General features: G+C 29.6%; 2 protein-coding genes across 5 annotated transcripts; both read left to right on the top strand.

Annotated features, from left to right (window-relative positions):
- The first annotated feature begins 680 nt into the window (after window positions 1–680).
- LOC101205238 (cytochrome c oxidase copper chaperone 2) lies at window positions 681–3,730 on the top strand. 4 transcript variants are annotated; one of them, XM_004133662.3, is made up of 2 exons: window positions 681–857; window positions 3,196–3,730. In XM_004133662.3, the coding sequence occupies exon 2, from the start codon at window positions 3,251–3,253 to the stop codon at window positions 3,491–3,493; it is 243 nt and encodes an 80-aa protein (XP_004133710.1). In that variant the 5' UTR covers window positions 681–857; window positions 3,196–3,250; the 3' UTR covers window positions 3,494–3,730. The 4 variants fall into 4 exon arrangements, with proteins under 4 accessions (XP_004133710.1, XP_011650564.1, XP_004133711.1 ...); XM_011652262.2 differs by lacking the exon at window positions 681–857 and adding an exon at window positions 2,369–2,727; XM_004133663.3 differs by lacking the exon at window positions 681–857 and adding an exon at window positions 2,370–2,801.
- Window positions 3,731–18,653: 14,923 nt separating this feature from the next.
- LOC105435076 lies at window positions 18,654–21,347 on the top strand. Its single transcript, XM_011654441.1, has 2 exons — window positions 18,654–19,124; window positions 21,012–21,347. The coding sequence occupies exons 1-2, from the start codon at window positions 18,654–18,656 to the stop codon at window positions 21,345–21,347; spliced, it is 807 nt and encodes a 268-aa protein (XP_011652743.1).
- The last annotated feature ends 749 nt before the right edge of the window (window positions 21,348–22,096 follow it).

The raw sequence follows: 22,096 nt of genomic DNA, 5'->3' as shown, positions 1-22,096 counted from the left end.
GCAATTTTTCTTCTAAAATGATCGTGATAGGCGATCGTGTAGGAAATGGTACACGATTGTGTAGTTTTTTTAACAATGAAAAAAAAATGTTTCGTGTGATTCTTCTTCTAAACGATCCTGATATGCGATTGTATAAGAAATTATACATGATCGTGTAGGAAATTATACATGATTGTATAGTTCTTTTTAATGATGGAAAAAATGTTTTAAATCTAAAAGATTATGTTGACTGGATAAGAGATAATTTAGATCGTATTAAAATGATATTTAAACAATCTTAATATTCTGAAAGTGAAGTTGTAGGAAAGAAAGAGAAGATGAACAAAAATAAAAGAAAGAAAATTAAGAGAAATTGAAGAAATCTGAAAGTGGAGAGAATTTGAGAAAGAAGAAAGAGAAATGACGAATCTTTGAAAATATTAAAGACAAATATAAAATTTATGAAAAAGATTTACCGACCTTCTAAATTTTTTGATTTTATTACCCACGACGTAAATATAGGTTAATTATAAAAAAAAATTATAAATATAACATAATTTATTTATAATGTTTTATGATGTATGAGAGCATTTTAGATTTTGAATCTAATTCCTCTGTTTGCATCTATTTTTTTTGGGTGTATTTATGAAAATTTACTCTTTATTATTTTTTGGGTTCACATTGGTCCATTTTTCCAAACCAAAATTTTTGGTAATAATCGTCAACTTACCGTACTCCTACCCCACGCTCTTTTCTTCTCCTACAAGCCGAAGCCCCTGCCTCCCGTTCAGCTGGCAGCTCCTGTCTTTCTTCCGCTCGTGCCGCCCCGGCCTCCGTTCAAGTGATTTTGCATTTATTTTCATCTCCCTTTGTTTCTGGTATTATCCCAATCTCCAGCTCCGTCTTTCTTCTCGCTTGAAAAGCATTAATTAGGATTTTCTCAATGAAAAAAAAAGTAAAAAATGGAGTGGTTGTTTGATTTTGTTTTCATAGCCTAATAACAACGCTATGTGGCAAATTGGAACGTGGGTCGTGTCTTGCTGTTCCGATTCTTTTGTGGGCGTGTCTCAATTTTCATTTGTTGTAATGTTTATAAGAGGGGGGATTGATTATTGTGTTTATGCTGATTTTATATGCTTTAACTACTGAACCCCATTTGTGATTGCTACCTAGAATTTGTTTGATAAAATGCTTCGTGAATTTGACGACTTCGGAAGAGAGAATTTATGCTGAAATTGTTGGAGAATTTATGATTCTGTGAAACTGTTTGATAAAACTCGTCGGAGCTACTCCAATTAGGTTCTCTCGTAATCAGTCAAATTGCCCCAATTTTCGTGGGCTCTGTTTATGATTGTGTTCCTGATTGAAAAATCAAGTTAGTCTACGTGGTCTTTTATTCTTTGAAATTTTTTCATTAGCTATCAAGCAAGGGACTCTAAACCCTTGGATTGTTTTTGCAAATCTATCATATGGGTTAATCAATTCTCTAACATGGGTTATTAACGTATTAGTACTTCGTCTCATGATATTTTTCGTCCACATCATCCTACCCAGTTCAGTTGTGTCTGGTGTTTTGTTGGTGAACGGTTTTGAAGAATTGAGTTCTTAGAATCAAGTCCTGTGCAATAGCAAGCTTATGCCTTCAAATTTTGGAAGCACCCTTAAGCTTTATTCGTAGTTTTATTTGCTTTTGATGGTTCTCTAATTGAACTATGATGTAGTTTCCATTTATTGAACTTTGAAAATTTGATATTGAATTGCAAAATGATAAATTGTTGAAACGATACGGAGTTTGCTTTCCTGCAACAACTTCAGCATAAATTCTCTCTTCTGAAGTCATTTTTTAAATTGAGTGTTTTAGAGTTTATTTATTATTATTTTTTTGGCTCTGGCTTTTTCTTTTCTGTTTGTTCATTTGTCCTCTTGAAGTTGTTTGCTGTCAAAGTTTTATTTATTATTCATATATATCATTTTTAATGACAAACGGGTGAAGATTGTTGTTGTGACACTTCTGACACTTCACATTGCATCATTTCTTTCATTAGCTATCAAGCAAGTGATGACAGAAACATTAAGTTTTGTTAAAGATAGTGAAACTTCTTGCCATGGAAGGGAGATGGAAGAGGAGTGGGAAATTATTGCAATTTCTTATGTTTTGTTGTCTTTGTTATATGATTTGTGTTTCAAGATAATATCTAGTTTAAGTATTTGCAATTATACAAACATTTCTAGATTGAATGTGATATATGTTTTGAATTTTGTTTTATTTTTGTCATGCATATTTATTATTATTTTTATTTAGTTATATAAATTTTCAAATATAAAATATCCTATTTAGTAAGTTAGTAGTTCAAAATCACTTTTGGAATTAAACATTACAATTCGAAATCACTTCTAAATGTTTGAAAATCACTTAAAAAAATGTGGAACCAAACGTAGTTTAATTGCTAAAAAATATCAATGTTACAAAATCAATTGTATCTAAATTTCTTTTCCTAAAATCATAACTCCAACAATCACCCTCAAACATACTTTAAATCACCGGACAAAAGTGACCTTAAAAATTTCAAAATTTCTCAAATATGCACATAAAGGAACCTAAAGATTCTCCCTTTTGGCTAATTTTATCCGTAGTATAGATATAGAATTTCTTTGAATTGCTTTGATTAGACGCTGTCTAAAGCTCTATTCTTCCTTTTTTCTTCAACTATGGGTTTCTAGGGAATCGTCTGCCTGTAGGTTCAAAAAGTAAGCTTCCAATTTTTCTCTGCTTCTTGTTCACCCTACTGGTTTTCTCCGTTTCGCTGCCAGAATTTTTGCCTGTAAGAAAAATTTTCCGTTTTAGCAAACAAGATTGTTACTTTGTTTTCAGGTTCTTACTTTTGGCTCTATGGAATTTTATCTTTCCAGTATATCGGTTGTTTGATGAGAAATCAAATAGGAAGATCAGATGATTTATTTGTGGTATAGTTGAGTTGGGGTGTTTTGGATGTGTTTCATTGAAGGTCCTTGTCTTCTGTTTTCTTATTTGATGACTCTCTTCAAGTTCAAGTAAAATATGAAATTTGTAAATCTAAGCATATCTCAACTGGTTTCAATTAGTTTATGTACATAGAGAGGCACCACCCCCACTAGTTTATGATTCAGTAGCCCATTAAGTAAGATTTACCATGATATAATTTGATGTTCTTCATGATCATATTTTTCTGCTTGCAGTTTTCAGGATTTCCTTCCCTTTTTCTTAAGACTGCATTCCTTGAGAAATTGTGGCATGGGTGGTTTACCTGTTGTAAATTCTTCATCAGCCATAGCGTTGCCGGAATCGAAACTTGACCAAGCGTCAACAGTGATCAAGTCTACCCCAGATGGAAAACCAAAAAAGAAGATATGTTGTGCTTGTCCCGATACTAAGAAGCTTAGAGATGAGTGCATAGTGGAGCATGGTGAAGAAGCATGTGGAAAATGGATCGAGGCTCATCGTAAGTGTCTTCGGGCGGAAGGATTCAACGTCTGAATTTGATAACCTAATAAAATGAAAGATTTGATTTTCTGCTAGTTTACAATTTAGCTATTTGAGAGATACAGATACCAAAGAAAATTAAGAAATAAAGTGAGAGAAAGGAGGTATAGCCAAAGCTGCAATGCAGTAAGTACAATTTGGCTTCGTATTTTTGTAGGCTCGGGCCTTTGTTATTGACTTACTGTATTAGTTTCCTCATATTATTCAAAATTTCTTACTATTTCTTCTTTATTCTGCATCCATATCATGTCATATGCTCTAAATATGCAATTCTCGAATTGTTGGATCTGAAGTTTTGAACCGGACCTTGTAGTAGTAGACTTCAGTAATATTAAACCAATCATTTGAATTGATTAAACTCGAATTTTATCCTACACAAGGTGTAGCTAGATAATCACAATAAGTTGGTCCTAGTCCAATTGAAAAGGGCAAGCTGTAAATGGACATGCCTACTGTTAGAGCTTTTCAATTCTGAATCATCATGATGACCATACATGATAGATAAATATATGTAATGTATGTTGGATTACATCTATCTTTGTGCGATTGCTCAAGTGTTGAATCATAAATTACGAATATAGGATTTAGGCTTAAACTATTAACAGATAACGCAATACAAAAGAACTTGAGAATTTGAAGTTATAACAAAATCTAGATCTAGTTCTCGAAGTCTGTTTGTGATAAAATTATATCGTCCAACAATAGAGCTTTTATAGATTTGGTTGTATTTGTAATTATTTAAAATATCAATCAACACTTTATTATTAACTCTAAAAGTGATGCAAGTTTTAATTATCTTTTTGTGTGTATATCTTTATCAAAGGGGATGTACGAAGATAAATGTATTTCAGTCTGCACGTAAATATCACCCTATAAAATACGCTTAGAGTTTCTATTCATTGAATTGGTGAATTATTTTTGCTAAGCGCCACCTAGAAAAGAAGATTATGTGGGCTTTGTGAATTGTGGATGACTTTCCAAAAAGCTTCAGCTAAAGCAAGGGTTGATTTAGTTAAGGTCCATGAAGTTGGAGCTCCTCAACTCTATGCTGGTTATAAAATATATTTTATACAAATTAGCATATATAATATCAATATTGCTTTCAGTTTTTCTATTTTTAAATATAAAGCTCTTCCTCAACAAAACTTTTGGATTAGCTAGTGGTAAAGAATTAACCGGCTTCAATCATGTTTAGCCGGAGAACAAACTTTGCTAATAGATAGGATGATCTCAAATAGTCTTGTAAGCTTTTCTTTTAGTATGATGAAGATATCAGAATTGTGCCATCCAGAAATTAATTGAAAGACCCAAGTTTTTAATACCTAAGCCTTCAATCATGTTTGAGTTGATGCTCTTCATGAGCATCCTGCTGAGACAATGCACCACCAATGTGAAAAGAACAAGAGAGAGTGGGTCTCCTTGCATTAGACCTCAGTGGTGTCCCTAATATTGTCCCTTGGTCTTGTATTGATGAAGAAGTTTGAGAAGATACTGTGTCCTAATTCCTACCCAAGAAAAGAGAGACAAAAGTGACAGAAGATACTATGGTCTGTGATTAACTATGCTTTCTAGGCTTGCGTTTTGAAAATAAATGAATTGGCATTTGACTGCATTGATTAGAACCAGCATAACAGAACAATCTTGAAGCAATTGTTCAGTTAGATTTGTTCTTTTCTGTAGCATTGTTAGATATTTTTTATATGGCGAGAGTAAGTTATTGATTGGAACATCAATGGTTGTTTATTACATTCAAACTGGATTCAAAATGGTTGTTGTTTCATTTACAATTTTAACTTCCATATGTTAAATTTGTAGTTTCTTCCATCTAATGAATTATGTTTGAATTTGGTTAAGTAACAACTCAATTGAGTTATGTTTGACGAATGTTTCAATTTTGTACTTCTTTTCATTTTATTTTATACGTTGGAAACTTACTAAGTTGTTAGCATGTTAATACCAATTTATTTCTTCACTTGGAGTATCTCATTTTAATTTGAAGTGTTCCTCTTTTTTTCCCCTTCCTTATAATCTTGAGTTGAGTTGAACAAATGTTTAAGCGGTTTGCCACATTCGAGTTTAGTTTAAAGTTTTTGTTTTGCCGAAATTTGATATTATATTCTGCTGGGACGATGGTCGTTGTGGGCTGCTTATAGCTGATGTAAAGCAAATAAGATCTTGAAGACAATGCTTTTGTAAGTGTGCCTCGGCTGCCTACTGATTCTCCACAAGATTTTGAAAGTTTTTATTATTTCAATTTATAAGCCTTTGTCATTCCACCTGACCTTTTGAGTCTGGATATTATTATCAAATACAGACAATATCTATACTGTAACGTTTCTCCCAAGTACTGAAGCTCATCTAGATTGTTTCATTGATTCTATAAACATGAATTCGATTTGAATAAAGAATGAGATGGAACAAAAATGAAAATGGATGGAGAGGAAGAGAGTGTACTAGTATAACTTATCCATTAACTCCATGGACACAGAAGTGACCAACATTACATGACTGTGGGTGAAGAACAGAAATAAACATTATTCATAACATACCTCTTGCTAAGAACAGAGGTTTTGAACATAAAACAGACACTATTTTTTTTTTCAAACACAGCTACATTATTACTGGCGTTCACATAGCTGTGCTAGTTGAAATAACAGATGTATGTGTTCAATTGTTGCAGCCACAGTCTGGACAGCTGCAGGGGTTGCAGCTGCACTTGTCGTTGTGCTCGGCCGCTGGGAAGTCCATAACTATGGCATCAAATGAGCTGCAGAACCAAGAGATATATCATTAGATGGCAGGTGCTTTGTAAAACTCTTTTTGTCAATAATTTGTTGTGAAGTTCTTCCTTTGCTGTTTTCACTTTTTTCTCTTCTCAATTCACTCATGCTTTTGATTATGATTTACTTGATTCTTTCTCATATCCATACCTTGGAGTTTTAAGATCTCATTGGGGGAAAAGGGGCTCAAAATCAGCTGAAACAATTACCTGTTCTCATTCTCCGTGATGACAGCGCCATAGCTGCTCCCTTGTTTCCTGTCGTTATAAACCATGTCAGTACTTCTTATAAGAATTTAACTATGCAAATTTTTCCTTCAATTGACAAAACATAAAACCAATAGTACGTTCTACAGGTTTTGGTTGATTTTGAGGAAAAACATTGATCTTCTTCACCACAACACAATCAAAATGGATACTTTCATGGTATTAAGAGAAACATCTCATTCAGCCAACACAAGCGTTGCTAAAAAAAAACACTAATCTCTTAATCAAATCTTCATGGCCATGTTTGATATAGCTTGAACCCGAAAGCGCAACCAAGAACAATATTAATATTAAGACAACTTTGGTAGCCATACCAGAATCAGTCTTGTGACAAGTAAACTCTTAGTTAGATTTGCTGATAAATTTGTAGGTAAAAACTACTTACACGCATTGGGTCTTGTCGGAACAGTCGCAGTTGCCACATGTCGACATGGTGAAGAAGCTAAAAAGTTGCAAGAGAAGGGAAACAGATAGCTTGTTAATGGTCTCTTTTTTTTCTGCTTATGATCTCCAAGTCATGAAGTTTGGTTGTGTATTTATACTGCAGGATCGCTGCCATTGGCAATGGGAGATGATAAGCATGGGAGAGAACCACACGCCTCTTTCGAACTGTCCAAAAGAATCCGAATCATGTAGGTATGGCTTTCTATCCTTCTTTTATGTCAACTTCATTTTTCTTTTGATTAAACAGACCATTTCTGAAGATTGATGTTCATATGAAGTTTTATATGAAACAGAATAAAAATGGTTGTTGAAGTTACCCTCTTGCTTAAGGAGTTAAATTTCAGTTTGTTGTTTGTGACATATAGTTGATTTCAAGATTCAAACTTTGGTTAGCATTTGAATGGTTTTATGCTTTCTGAATTTTTGAGACTGCAAAATTCTGTCATAATTTTCTTTTCTACATAAAAGTTTTGGGCAACAAACTGTTCTACTTTGTAATATTTGGCATCAAACTTCCTAGCATTTGACTCATGCTTCGAGTATATGAAGCTCGAAGCTCGTAACCGAAAGTTTGTGTAGTTTTGTACTTTATTTGTATATAAGAAGTAAGAAAACATGTATTCATGTATGAGCATGATAAATCGAAAAATCAAATCAATCGATCAAAATCTGTAGAGATGACGATCGATGTAGGTTTGAAAAAAATTCTGAACCGACAACATTTTAAAAAAATTTCAAAAGCTTAAACTGATCAAGCAATGATCGATGTGTACTCATTCAGGGCTAAGTCGGTTAGAACAATTACTAAACCGACTAGTAATGATTTGGTAAAAAACCGACCTTGATCCACGGATGCTCATCGCTACATGAAGTTAGATAATAAATTTTGTAAATGAATTTTGAAGTTTGTATCATTCTATGTCTAATCTATTTTTGAGTTTTTTTGTTTTCACATAAATTCAAAGTTAAATTAATTCATCTATTAAATGATAATTTGAATTTTATGTTTAAATGAATTAATCTATTAAAGTTTGAAAGTTTGAGTACTTAATTTGTAATTTTGAAAAAGCAAACTTAATAATTTTATTTGGTTGAGTATTAAAATCAATAGAATTGAAAGAATGCAATCGTAGAAAATTGATGATAAGAAAATTTCTTAAAAAATAGATTCAAGCAAGGAAAGATAAATGTTTTGAAGGCTAGAAAAGGACATTTATCTCTTCCTTTTCATTACTTTCCAAACTCTTTTTCTTACTTTTCAAAAGAAGTTGGATTCTACATGATATCGAATAGAATAGGGAAAAAGTTGTGACAATGGTTTAGTTGATGTTGAAATATTTGAATTCTTTCTAGGAATAAAAATGCATACTACAATCGACCAATGCTAAATTTTAAGCTTGCTTTTCTTTATTTTAGAAAAATTTATCTTTTAAATTCTCGTATATGTTTTGTTCTTCAAAAATATAAATTTTTAGTCTTCACGTTTATAAGAATTCAGAGTTTTAAAATGAGTCATTCAGTTTTAAAATAAATTTAAAATATCTTAGAAGTATTTTTTATTTGACTTTTCAAATAGTTATACGATATTTAAAAACGTTCTAATATAACTCAACCAAACACAAAAATTTTCTTTATCAATTTTTATGTCTAATTTGATTCTTCATTTAATCTATTAATTAAGAAATAAATAAAAAAGAAGAAGAAAAATACATATAATAGATTCTTTTGTATTATTTTATCAGGAAAGGAGGTGAAGAATTATAGAAGTAAAAAATTTTATGAAAATATTGATGGACGTGGCAAAATGATGACCGTTGAAGTTGAATGAAATGATCAAAATTCACTCTCTTTTGATGTTGATCATTGCTTGGCATTGTTGCAAGAATCTTTTGTTTTTTGTTTTATTATTTATTTTTTGATGCATAGTATTCATTCTCTTTTTCCATGTTCATCCTTGTTTTGCATTTTTTTTTCTCTTTTCAAGAATCTTCATTTTGACTTATGGAAAAAACAAACATGCACACCCCAATTTGAATAAAAATTAGTCTAATTGCATTCAACACAAATTTACTCTAATTGCGTTGATCCTATTAGAAATTAACATGCATTTACGTACCTAATTAACTTGGATTAGAGTTTTAAGAAATCATGCCTTTGTAGCTTCCATTTATATGTAATCTTCTCTCGAACTTGAATCGAATCACCATTAGTGTTGATTTGCTATTTTCCAGATTTAGAATCGAGTTATGAGATCTAATGAGTGAAAGATTTGAGAGAGATGAAAAATGGAGGAGAAAATCTTCATGGTTGATAGTTCGGAGAGAAGTTTTTGGTGAGTTTTTTTTCTTCAAAGAAAATAAACTAAAATTGCTAAAAGTTTTTAACACATTCAAAAAGAGATAACAAACTAAAAAAGAAAAAAAAGATTATACTATATATAACAATTTCGAAAACGAAAAAAGCCCACAATGAAAAATACTAAAAATTTTCCAACCAACACGTGATTAATTGGTCACTCATGCACATACATGAACCCAAATCTGAACAATTTTTTTTTCAAGGTACATGATCGTTTAACCAATTTTAAATGATCATGTACCAACATGTCAATGATTGTTTTTCAAGAACTTTTATATTTGATACATGATCTTGAACCAAAAAATGCTGAAAAATACAAGATTTATGATTGATTGAAACAAAAATCACGATTTCAAAAAAATATAAAAGAAAAATTGTAGAAGAATAAGAGAAGAAGGAAGATGGAAATGAATGACAAACCTGAAATTTTTTTAAAAAATGACTATCTTCATGAATTTTTTGATTTTGTTACATGGATCGTAAATATTTCGGTGTTTTGTTATATTTATGACAATTAACCATTCAAAAAACCTTCTTTAAAGAGACAAATAAGATGCAACTATTGCATGTCTAAATTCACTAAATTCCAACATCTCACCTATCATTAACTCTTAGTGAGTTTAGTGTCATCACCATGAACTTCCAGTACTTAGCTCAATAATAAATTAGTGGAATTATGCAACAATTCACTATCTCTTAGTGGACTTGGTGTCAACACCAAGAACCTTCACATAGCTCACCGAGAGTTAGTAGGATTATCCAACAAAATGTATGATTTTTTCATTAATTTTAATCAAATGGTAAAATAGTCATTTGATCATTCAAGTAAAATTAAACTGGCTTTTCAAATCAAAAGTCAATATTTTGATTTTTTACCATTTTATCTCTTAGATTAATTCGATCTCTCGAGCATGAATCTACATTCATTTTTTCGAAATTCAAATTTATTTGAATTTATAGCCAGTTAAAGTTTGACTTTTCAAAAGTCAATAGTCAACCCTCTTACTTTTTTGAACTTTGATCATTTCCATCAATTTCGAGCTTTCGAATATGAATTTTTATCTATATTTTTTACATTCAAATCACATAAAACTCTACGACAACCGATAGCTATATCAAATATACTTATCGATTTTTCTCTCATTTCCTATTTATGAATTATTCGAACCAATCCAACATATTGTTCTAATTTTATTCCATATGAGGTAGTCGAAAAAGTTAATGGATCTACTGATCATGGGCTCCAATGATTCCAGATTAACTGGCTAAACTATTTTAAATCGAGTTAATCAACGTTCATTAACTAACGGATCATATTCCACTAAAGTTACGTAGTTCTTCAGTATAGATATATTTGTGTTCACTTGATATAACCATGATTAGGTTATTCATAATTTTGGTTGGGTCAAGCTACTGTTTTACCCCAGAGCCAAGTTCTTTCTTGTCACTTGCTAGCTTGCCTTACTCTTTTACATTTGCCTGGAAAGTTAAACATAGAAATGATGAATACATAGAATATTCCTAGAGGGACTCATTACTCGACCCACTAGGTGAAAGTTAACTTCCTATTAGGTGTATACCCTGTGTCATAACAAAACTTATGAACCCGCAGGAACATAATCAGTCTTATAGAGTGAACCCAAGGAACACATAATAATCACATAAAGTGAGCCTACAGGAACACGTTTCACACAGAGTGAACCCGCAACTAGAACACATAATAGTCACATAAGGGTGGAGAACCCCATGGACATCGTGCACGGGAGTATACTATCCTAATATAGCTAAAGCTAACAATCACTGTTAGTCCAAAGCATGTGCAACAAAATCAGTAAATAATCATCCTCATGATTTCCCAATAAATCACATAATATGCAATTAACTATTCACCGTACATACTGTCACATAGTGCTCTTGGTACATTGGGTGTTTGGTCGACAATATTATCGAATTTGGCAGAGTCTGCTAAAGCAATTGATCTGAGTCAAAAGGCAGGAAAAATTGTTGTTTATTCTTCATTAAATGGTTTAAATTAAAAATTGTCATGTGGTTACTATCTAATGTTTGTTTGATTGCTATCTGATTTTCATATAATTGTCATGTGATGACTATCTAATTGCATGATATTAAGTATGTTGGGATTTCTTTTCTAATTGCTATTTGAATATTTTTCATGTTATTTTCATTAGATATATATTAGGTAGGATTTAGGGTTTACTTTGTGATTTTTGTTTGATTGTCACGTGTTTGTTCTCTGATTTTCATGTAATTTAATTTTCATTAAATATTTTAAAGTATAATTTTGTGATTTCTATTTGCTTGTTACGTGATTAATACCTTATTTTATAATTTTTATTAAAAACTATAAGAGTCATGTGAAAAAGAATATAAACTAATTATATGACAATCAAAGTCAACTAGATGAGACTAAGTAATTAACAAAAGTAAAAAGCTTTAATCGGTAATCAGTTGAAAATCAAATGATTATTAAAATTTACTGTATTATACTCAATGTAACCATCTATTTTTATCCCACATATTTTTTTTATAAAATAATAATATTAGTAATAATGACTAAACTTATTTATTTGATTTTAAAAAGGTAAAAAAGTAATAACATATAATATCTTATAATATTTAATTTTTATCATTTTAGGAAATAAAAATAAATCAATTTGTTTTAAAAAAATCTTTTAATATCACATTTATCTTATCTGTACTGATTTAAGAAAATAGAAATGAATTTGTTTTAATTAAAATCTTCTAATATCACTTTTAACTTACTTAAATTATTTTAGAAAAAAAGAAAATCACTTTTAAATAAAAATCTTTTAATATCCATTTAATTTATTAATTTATTTTTCATAAAATCTCAAAATATCTCATTTAATTTATTTTAGGAAAATAAAAATTTGTTCTATTAACGTAATATCCAAATTTGATTTTATTCTTATTCATTTTTTCTAATTTGCGGTAGAGTTTATAAATAGAGACCTTTATCATTTGGAAAGGGGGAGAAAATTGCTTAGAGAAAAAATTCGTTAAAGTGAGTTTATAGAAAGAAAATTTTTAGAGCTTGTATTTGGTAGGGATTTAATCCCAAAGATCCGCACCTCATACAAAAATTAATTTTTTGGGATTCAAATCCTTATTTTTCTTTTCTTCTCTTTTTAAAAGATGAAAAAATAAAAGAAAATGTAGGAAAATTAGTATTTTTTACTCTTTCTTCTTTCTTTTATTATCATTTTAAAAAAAAATTTAGCCTTTTTCTTCTCTCTTAAAAATAGGAAGAAAGAAAAAGACATAAGGAAACTTTTCGTTTTTTTTTATTTATCGGTATTTCATTATTTTTTTTTTAATTCCAACTCTTAACCTTTATTTTCTTTTCTCTAAAATATAGAAAAAGAACAGGGAATAAATGAAATTTTATCATTATTATCGTTATTACGATTATTTGTTTTTTTTATTATTATTTTCTTTTTTACTTTATTACTGTTACTGTTTTCTTTTGTTATTATATTATTATTTATTATAATTGTAATTATTATTACTATTATTCTTATAATTTTTGTTATCATTATTGTTTTTATTCCTTTTATACCCGTTGTTATTTTCTTTTCTTTCTTTATTTATACTTTCCTTCTCCTTTTCCTTTCCTTTTTTATTTCCTTATTTTGTTTGTTGGTATTATGTTTCTTTTCTATTACTTATTCACATCACAATAATAATAATAATTGCAATAATTATTGTTAGATGCATTTAAACGTAACTATCTGTATTTAAATTTTGTTAGGTTTTAAAATCATTTCAATTTAAATTTTTTTAGGTTTTAAAATAAAGATTTTTTTAATCATTTAGCAAATTTGCCAATAATGTTATAAATGTTTTATGTTTTTGAAGAACTTCAAATTTAACCTATGATTTCATAAGGTTTCTTAAATCAATCTTTTATAATAACTTAAATTGTTTTCTTTAAATAAAATCTTATGATGGAATCTAGGAAATTTGGGAGTTCGATTTCCTAGAGTTTTTAGAAGTGAGGGATCAATATCTTTGAGTGTCTGAGATTTGATTTCAAGAAAAAATGAATTGAATCAATATTTGAAAAAAAATATTTATTCGAAGACTAGTCTATGATAGATTTTGAGAAATTGTAATAATTTCTAATTTTCTTAAGGTGAGAAATTTTTCTCAATATATAGTCTAATTAATAGAATATCATTCCACTTATTTTATGAGATCATTGTTTCAAATATTGGAGTAATGAAATGTAAAATAAGGCATTAGTTTTAAAATAAATTTAAAAAATATTTTCAATTCAAGGTTTACCGTTTTTCTAAATGAGTGTTGTGGGGTGCTAATACCATCTCTATAAACAAATGACTTTCGAATTCAACTCTATTTTTCGCAGACCATTTTTTTTAAAAAATTATTTACTTTATTTAGGCGTCCAATAACATTGTAAAAAAGATTGGTAGTGACTCCTATTTTTTTTAAAACTAACTTTTTTAGGACGACGACCGCTCCATTTCGTCTGGGGCATGTGACAACACTAAAAATCAAGCATGATGAATCTCTTTATTATTTTTTAATCAGCAAATATGAAGGTTTTTGGTACTTAAAAAGCTCAATTTCTCAAATCAAACCCTGAGAATGGTGAATTTGGCATTTCGTGTTGGCAAAAGAAAACTAAAGTCACATGAAGTTAATTAATAAAACAAATGAATATAATATCTATATCAAATAGCAATCAAACAACAAATCAATACAATATCAATTGAAAAAGAATCAATATTAAATAGCAATTAGAGAAGTTAAAGAGTAGAAGTTAGTCAACCGACAATTAGAAGGCAACTTAAACAATATCAAAATTTAGTATGACAAAAAATTGTAATCAGATGATAATTAAAATGTAATCAATTCATTATCTCAAAAAGTTAACTAAATTTTTTTTTAAAAAAAATGCAAGGAATCAAACAACAATTAGATAGTAATTATCTAAAAAAACTAACTAATTTTTTTTTACAAATAAACGTAATCATATGACAATTATATGAAAATCACATGACAATCAAATTTCATACGTAAGTCCGTAAATCAATGAGGTATTTTAGAATTTTCAGTTTTAACTCATCTTTTAAAGGGCTGGCAATAAGAATGATAAAATAGGAGGTTTGTTTGGACAAATGACAAATATATTTTTAAATCGACAAAATAGCAATACAGAAAAATTTAAAAAAAATAATAATCAGAGCATTGTCTTAAATGCTCCTACCTAACTAAAAGACTTAAATCGTAAATACAGTAATGAAATAAACTCTAAATACACTTTAATTAAAAAAACTCGCCTAGCCAATTAAACCCTATGAAAATTCTAATTTTCCACCTAAAAAAATCCATCACCATCAAATCTCCACCCATTGTTTGCAACAATTTAACATCACATTCAAACGGTGCAAACATTGAAAATAACATTGAAGGCATCAAATCTCCAGTTTGAAACCCTAGCAATTTTTTAATTTATGTTTGTTGCTCCATTGAAAAGCATTCTTTCACTCCACACAAATTTACGTTCATTCACCAAAAAGCATTCTTCCGAAAATCATCTCTATCATCCCTCCATTGAAAAACATTCTTTCGATCCACATTTATTTCATTCGCCCACTCCAAAATCTCTGATCGATTGAAGAAAGCGTTCAACGAACGATTGAAGAAGGCTTCTATCTTATTCTTGTGCCTCATCATCTTCTTCTTCAAGGTAATTCATTCCTTAGCAAATGAAACTTAAAAGAAAAAATTCAAAATAATTGCAAAATGTCATTGAGACGTAATTACAATTTTAAAATTAAAATTAAAAATATATATGATGTATTATTAAATATATTGTTTAAAATATAAAAAAGTAAAAAATGTTGTATTTATATTTCACATTATTTAGGGGAATGATCTAAAATTTAAATTCAAATTGTTATTAAAAATATATATTATGTATTATTTAATAAATTGTTTAAAATATAACAAAGCTGAAAAATCTTGTATATATTTACCATTATTATAGAAAAGGTTGTCGCAATCTTGTCCAACAACAAAATAGCAGACTTAGTTAAGATTTACCAAATTTGAATGTTGTTGCAAAATACGTTGTCTTTGTGCTATTTTCAATATCATGTCTCTTTTTTTTAGCTATTCAAACACAATGTATTTGGAATATATATTAGATTATCCTATGCCCAGGCGACTGAATACTTTATCTTGATGTCCAAAATTTTTACCTTTTTGTGTGTGTCCCAAATCTGTCATCATTCATACTTGACATATACTATGTTGAAAAATCTTAATTCTATTCGTTATTATAAAGTTTTGTTAGTTAAACGACCGTGTGATTGAATGACACTATTTAGGACATCGTTCTTATTGTTGGTTTTGTAACAAATCCATCGTAATGTTAAGTTTTTTGGATTGAAAAAGTATATGATTATGTGAGCAAATAAATATTAATATTTGAATATATGATCATGATATAACACAAATAGTTTGTCACATTATTTAAAAGCATAAATTACAATGTAATTGTGTCAGCAACATATGCTATACAGTCTGTCAAATACTATGGAACTAATCTGAAAAGAATAATATTGTCATGTAGTATGTACAAATACATTGTAACCTATAGAAAATCAACTCAATCAAACTTGACCAATTTAACCAATAAATCAATTTTGTTAAATTAAGAAAAAAAAGAAATAAATTAAATATATTCAAACAAATAGATGATATTCTTAAATTTTTTAAATATGTGGAGTTGAAGACGAATAGAAAGTTTGAAGAACTAGGAAACAAATTGCATATTTTTTTTAAGAAATCAAGGGTGAGCAACCTAGTTCTTCGGAACAAGATACTAACGAATATATGGTAAGCATGTGATATAAACTTAAACTTTCTTTTGTACATGTAACCAAAATACAATGTATTTGGAATGTAAGAGAACAAGAGACTTTGAGGAGCACCTTGATAAAGTAGAGAATGACAAAGAAGAAGAGAAGGAACAAAAAAACAAAGATAACAACTGAACTTGGAATCAAGCAATCCAAAAATGCTTAGGAAAAATGATTACGATCTTGACGACGAAGGAAAGGAAAACACGACTGAAAATAGGAACCGAACTTTCGGAGGGTCAGATGGTGGACAAACTAAATTAAGCACATCAGAAACAACACCTACCACCTAAGGATAAGAAGAGGATGACTCACAATATAATGAAAAGAAAATAATCAAATATAGACAACCTATTCATAATGTTTAGAACACATTTTAGTAACTAACACGTGTACATAATTGTAATAAGAAATCAACATGATGATAAGGTCTCAATGAACAAAAAATTTATATATGATGAAATGAAGAAAAAAGAAGATTATATGAAAATAGTATAATAATGTATGTTTGATATGTTTGTTATAATGAAATTACTATTAAATTCTAAGAATTGCAAATCTCAATTACACGACACTTGTAACTTTGACTGCGTTAAATAAGTGAATTATGTTGTCATCACTTAGATGTATATATTTTTATTATAAACAAATTCGATCATTTTGTTATCATTAGCGACTTGTAACTTCTAAGAACTATGTATTTAAATTATAGAGAATTTATGGTTTGAGTAGTTTATTGATGATATAAGTAACGTGTATGTAAATTATACAGTACCTGACGTACTGAACTTATTAATGTGAATTTCAATTACGATAAAATTTTTAATTTAAGTTGTTATTAACAATACATATTTTGGAGGTATTTAAATTCAAATTTTCTATAAATAATTTTGGAATATAAATAATCTGATAATGTTACGAAAATGTTGAAATTATATTTGCCATTATAGTACGGATATGATGTAATATTTGAATGCAAAATATTATGAAATATAATTACTCAGGAATATGTATTATATATTTGATAATTTTTTTTAAAATAATTTGAAATATAAATAATACGAAAATATTGAATTAATGTTTGTCATTATATTAGAGATATGATGTAATATTTGAATTTTATGAAATATAATGAATCAGAAACGGTTGAAATTCTTTTAGCTAGTTTGTAGGGGAAATCGTTATTAAACCTAAGTTGTATGAATTAATAAATAAATGTTAGTTAATTTGATTTAAATATTAAAAATCCAAAAATCGAATTATAGACATTTATTTAGGGGATATTGAGAAATTTTGCCAAACATGAAAATATCATAAATTAGTTAAGATTTACAAATACACTGTATTTGTGACGGTGTGATATTCCGTCTCATTCTTTGCATCATGCAAATGTATTATCCTACATAAAGAATATAAATAGGTAAAAAAAAGTAAAAAAAATATGAAACCGCCTGTTTTGCCAAAAAATTTAATATTTCTTAGATTTGCTATTTTTCAGTTTATTATACTAAAATTTGTCATTTTCACGGTTATCTCTCCTTTTAAATTGGGTCATACGCCAATTTTGCAATTTTTTATTTTATTTATTTATTTATTATGTTTTTTTTTTTTTTTTGCAAAATATCAAATCTTTGGGCCATAGGCCTAATCTTTTCAAATGTTTTTTTAGTAGTAGTTGCAAATTTAGCAATTAGATTCAAAATAATTAAGTATATAGCAACATTTTAAAAAATTTGCAAATATAGCCAAATTTGTCAAATTCTATTATTGATATAAGTCTATCATTGATAAACCATACGAAGTGTATCATCGATACAAGTTTATCGGTGATAGTTTTGCTATATTTACAATTTTTTAAAAATTTTACTATATCCTTAATTATTATTGTTGAAATGGTTATCTATTTCAATTTCCGTTTTTCTTTTTATTAATCTTGCAAGTGTAAGAAAATATATATATTTTTTAAAACAAATACTTACAAAGTCATTCCAAACTAAATTCCTTAATTTGTTTGAGCTAGCTTTTGGCTAGCGAAATATACCTATTGAAAGAGTCTTGAATGAGCCTTGCAAACCCACCTTGGGACAGGTAGGGCAAAACCAAAAACTCTCAATTTTTGGATGGGAATTACCTACTGAAGCTTCCATCGTAATGGCAATTGGCTGTTAAATTTAATTAGTTAAAAATAACTGAAAACCCTAATAAGTTCTTCTTTCTTTGTAGATTTAGACTGGAATTACAGAGAAGTTTGTTAAGAAACCCAAAATTATGCCTCATGGCCTCTTCAGCTTCTCACACAAAAACCCTAGAAACCTTTGCTCTAAAAACATAACCAATTAAAAAAGAAAAAGAAAAATAAAGTCACAACATCATGATCCCTCAAGCTCTTACTGTTCCACAATCCAACCCTCCTCCTTCCATCCTCCCTTTCCTCACCGCGTTCTCGATCGTAATTGTCATCTTCATCACCATCATCATATTCTCTGTGGTTGCTTCTTTTGCCATCATAGTCTGCATCTATGTCATTTGCAAATACCTAATTGGGTCAACGAGTTTAGATGGCCACAGTTCCAACCTCGAAGCGGGTGAGCCAAACGAAAACCAAATGATGATCACTAGGAGTAGGATTTTGTTAACTCATCATCAAACGAGTAGTCATGGAAGAGACATCATGGAGAGGTCAGAAAGCAATGCATGGAGGGAGGACATGGAGAGAACAATAATGATAGAGAAAGTGGCCGCGCCGGTGAGCTATGGGAGCTCGGAGGCGGCGACAAAATGCATTGATTGTGCAATATGTCTGGAGGATTTTGAAAATGGAGAGCTTTGCCAGAATTTTCCAGTGTGTAATCACATCTTTCATTATTCTTGTATTCAACATTGGTTGAAGAAGAACATGACTTGTCCCATTTGTCGCTGTTCTATTGTCAATGATTAATCCTGAGATTTGTTAAAATCCAATGTAAATATCTTAAACTTTTGATCCCATTATTGAATGGCTTCATTATATTTTGGTTCACATATTTTCCAAATCTTTTAACTTTATTCCCGTTAGGCTGATTTAACTAATTTTCTGTTTCCAAGAATTGTATACATTCTTCTCCATTTGATTAATTTTATTGCTAATCTCCCTAAACTAACGTTTGAATTAGCACTTCAATTTTAGAAAACAAACCAAAACATAATTTTAAAAATAAAAAAAACTACGGCCTTCTTTTGTTTTTAATATAACTTGGATTGAATTTTTTAAGAAAATCATTTTAAAAATTAAGCAACCAAGGATAGAAGACATGTATACATTATTCAACTCAATAGATCAAACGTTTAAATCACAAAAGAACGTAAAAGGCCAGAAAAATAGATCAAAACCAATCAAATTGATTTCGATCAATAAACTGAAGGGTATATATTAATCCAGGTAATTCAATCCAATAAAGATTAAATCAGCCTAATCAATCATTTTTTTTAATTAAAAAAATATTAGTTGTGCGTGCGTGTAGCCTTGTTGCAACCATTCTAGTAGGTTTGTGACTCATCCAAGTAAATAATGGAGGTGATTGACAAGTTAAATGTTGCATTTTTCCTAGCATCCAAACACACCAAGAAAGAAGTGGACGGGAAAGCATAGCAGAGGTTGGAAGTTGATAAGATATATATGTAAGCACATTGGATTCAACGTGAATTGGAAATCGAACAGACAAGGTATTATACGATGGCAGTGACCTATTTCGTAGGCCACTATTAGGGTGATATAACAATGTGACTCAAAATGTACCATATTAGGAGGAGTATAGGTCCAACATCTCTTGCATCTCATGACACATATTATGTGTATCATGGCGTGGGCAAATGTTACACAATAACTGTCTTTGATGTCTTCTATCGATAATGATCAAAACCTACTGGGCAGTGGTGTTGGTGTTGTGTGTACCTTCCCATGGATTAGAAGGTTTGTTTATAGCAATATATCATGACTTGAATTCTCAAACTATGAATTATATTTTTCATGCAAGAAATGATGCCCACGCAAGCAAGAGATGACGTCCCGATGTTTGAGGTGGATGAATCTTGAAGCATTATCAGTGGAACTTGATTAATACTTTTTTCTATTGGCAACGTATATTTGCTTGATATGACATAGTCAACATTGTATTGAAAGTTCAAAATTGAAATTAACCAAAATAAGTAAAATAAAATTGCTTCTAGAGAGAGTTTGTTAACAACAAGGTTGTATTGGGGATGTATAACAAAAATTCTTAAAATGGGGTTTAACATAGTTATTATTCTTGTTAGCTTCACAAAATAACTTTCTTAACAAACAAGAAAATGGTAAGGGAGAGATGAAAAATGAAAACAGTTTGTTATTTGCCCTAAATTGCTACGAAACTCTCTTGCTTTCTTTTCTTAACAAAAACTAAAAATAAATGAATTAGAAGAAGAATGAATGATAAGTTGTCCAACCATGATTCTTCATCAAGAGTTTGTTTCTTCTCACCTCTTTTTCTTTCATTTTCCTAGCACCCAAGCAACATACGTGATTGATTGATTAATTAATTGATTGATTATTATTAATCAATCAATTAATCAATTAACCAATCAATAATAATATCCCCATTCTCCAAATCTCATGCCCATAATCGTCTTGTTTGGCTTTTTCTTGACAATTTTTGTATTCATCTCCTTCTTTGGCTTGTGCCTCTACATCTTTTTCCAATGCTGCTGCAACCAGGGGTTCTCAGAGAGCGAGCAACGTGGCAATAGGAATGAAGAAATGACTATGACTACGACAACAGTAGCGACGACGATGGTGGCCGATCCTGAGGAGCGGAATCGTCAGCTTCAAATGGCGATGGAGAAATTGACGAAGCCATCGGCATATTATAATTGTGAAGAGAATGATGAGTCTCCATCGACGTTAAGCGAATGCACGATATGTTTAGAGGATCTTGGAGAAAGAGTTTCATGTCGAGTTTTTCCTAATTGCAAGCATATATTCCATACACATTGCATAATCAATTGGTTAGAGATTAATCAAACTTGTCCGATATGTAGGACTAAGTTGTAATCCAACAACTACTCCAACTCGAGTATAGCTCAACCGATTAACGCACGTACATTTAATCTAGGTTACAAATTCATGTTGAACTAAAAAAAGAAAAGTTGTAGGGCCACAACAGACGTTATTTAATTCTAAGGAAATGTGTGGAAAGTTTTGTCTTCCAATTTACTCACAGGTTGAGAGGTTGTGTAATAATATTGAATTTAATTAGTGTGTTTTCTAATAGCTTCCAAAAAAATTATTTTTTAAAAAAAAACCAAATTCATATTTATCTTCAAAGGTCTATTTGGTGTTGAGAATCTAAATTTGTTTAATGTTTTTCAGATTTAATTAGTCTCTTAGTAGATAATCTGATGACCATATATCACTAAATATTGGTTGTTTTCAAATTTTGCAAATATTGAAAACAATTAACATTTTTATATATTTTTAATGCATCAGTATTTTAAATTTTTTATTTTCAAAATGCAGAGTTATATTAAAATGACTTTCCATGACTCATGAATAGTAGCAAAAAAATGGATGGGGGTAAAAAATGAGTCATCAAAGCCAGTTTTGGTAGGAGAAGAGGAAGGTTTCCAGATTTTTCAAAAAAAAAATGCATTTTTTGTGTCATAAATTTATGACGGTAAAAAAGTGTCATGGATACTGGATGAAAATGACACGATTTTGATGGAAAAAATAGAAAATTCCCAACTTTTCCAATGTTATGACATGTTTATATTTACCCTGTCGTCAATTAACGATTACTAAAA

Source organism: Cucumis sativus, chromosome 3 (assembly GCF_000004075.3).
Source record: "Cucumis sativus cultivar 9930 chromosome 3, Cucumber_9930_V3, whole genome shotgun sequence".
NCBI classification, from domain to species: domain Eukaryota; kingdom Viridiplantae; phylum Streptophyta; class Magnoliopsida; order Cucurbitales; family Cucurbitaceae; genus Cucumis; species Cucumis sativus.
This window is presented reverse-complemented; position numbering and strand designations above follow the sequence as displayed.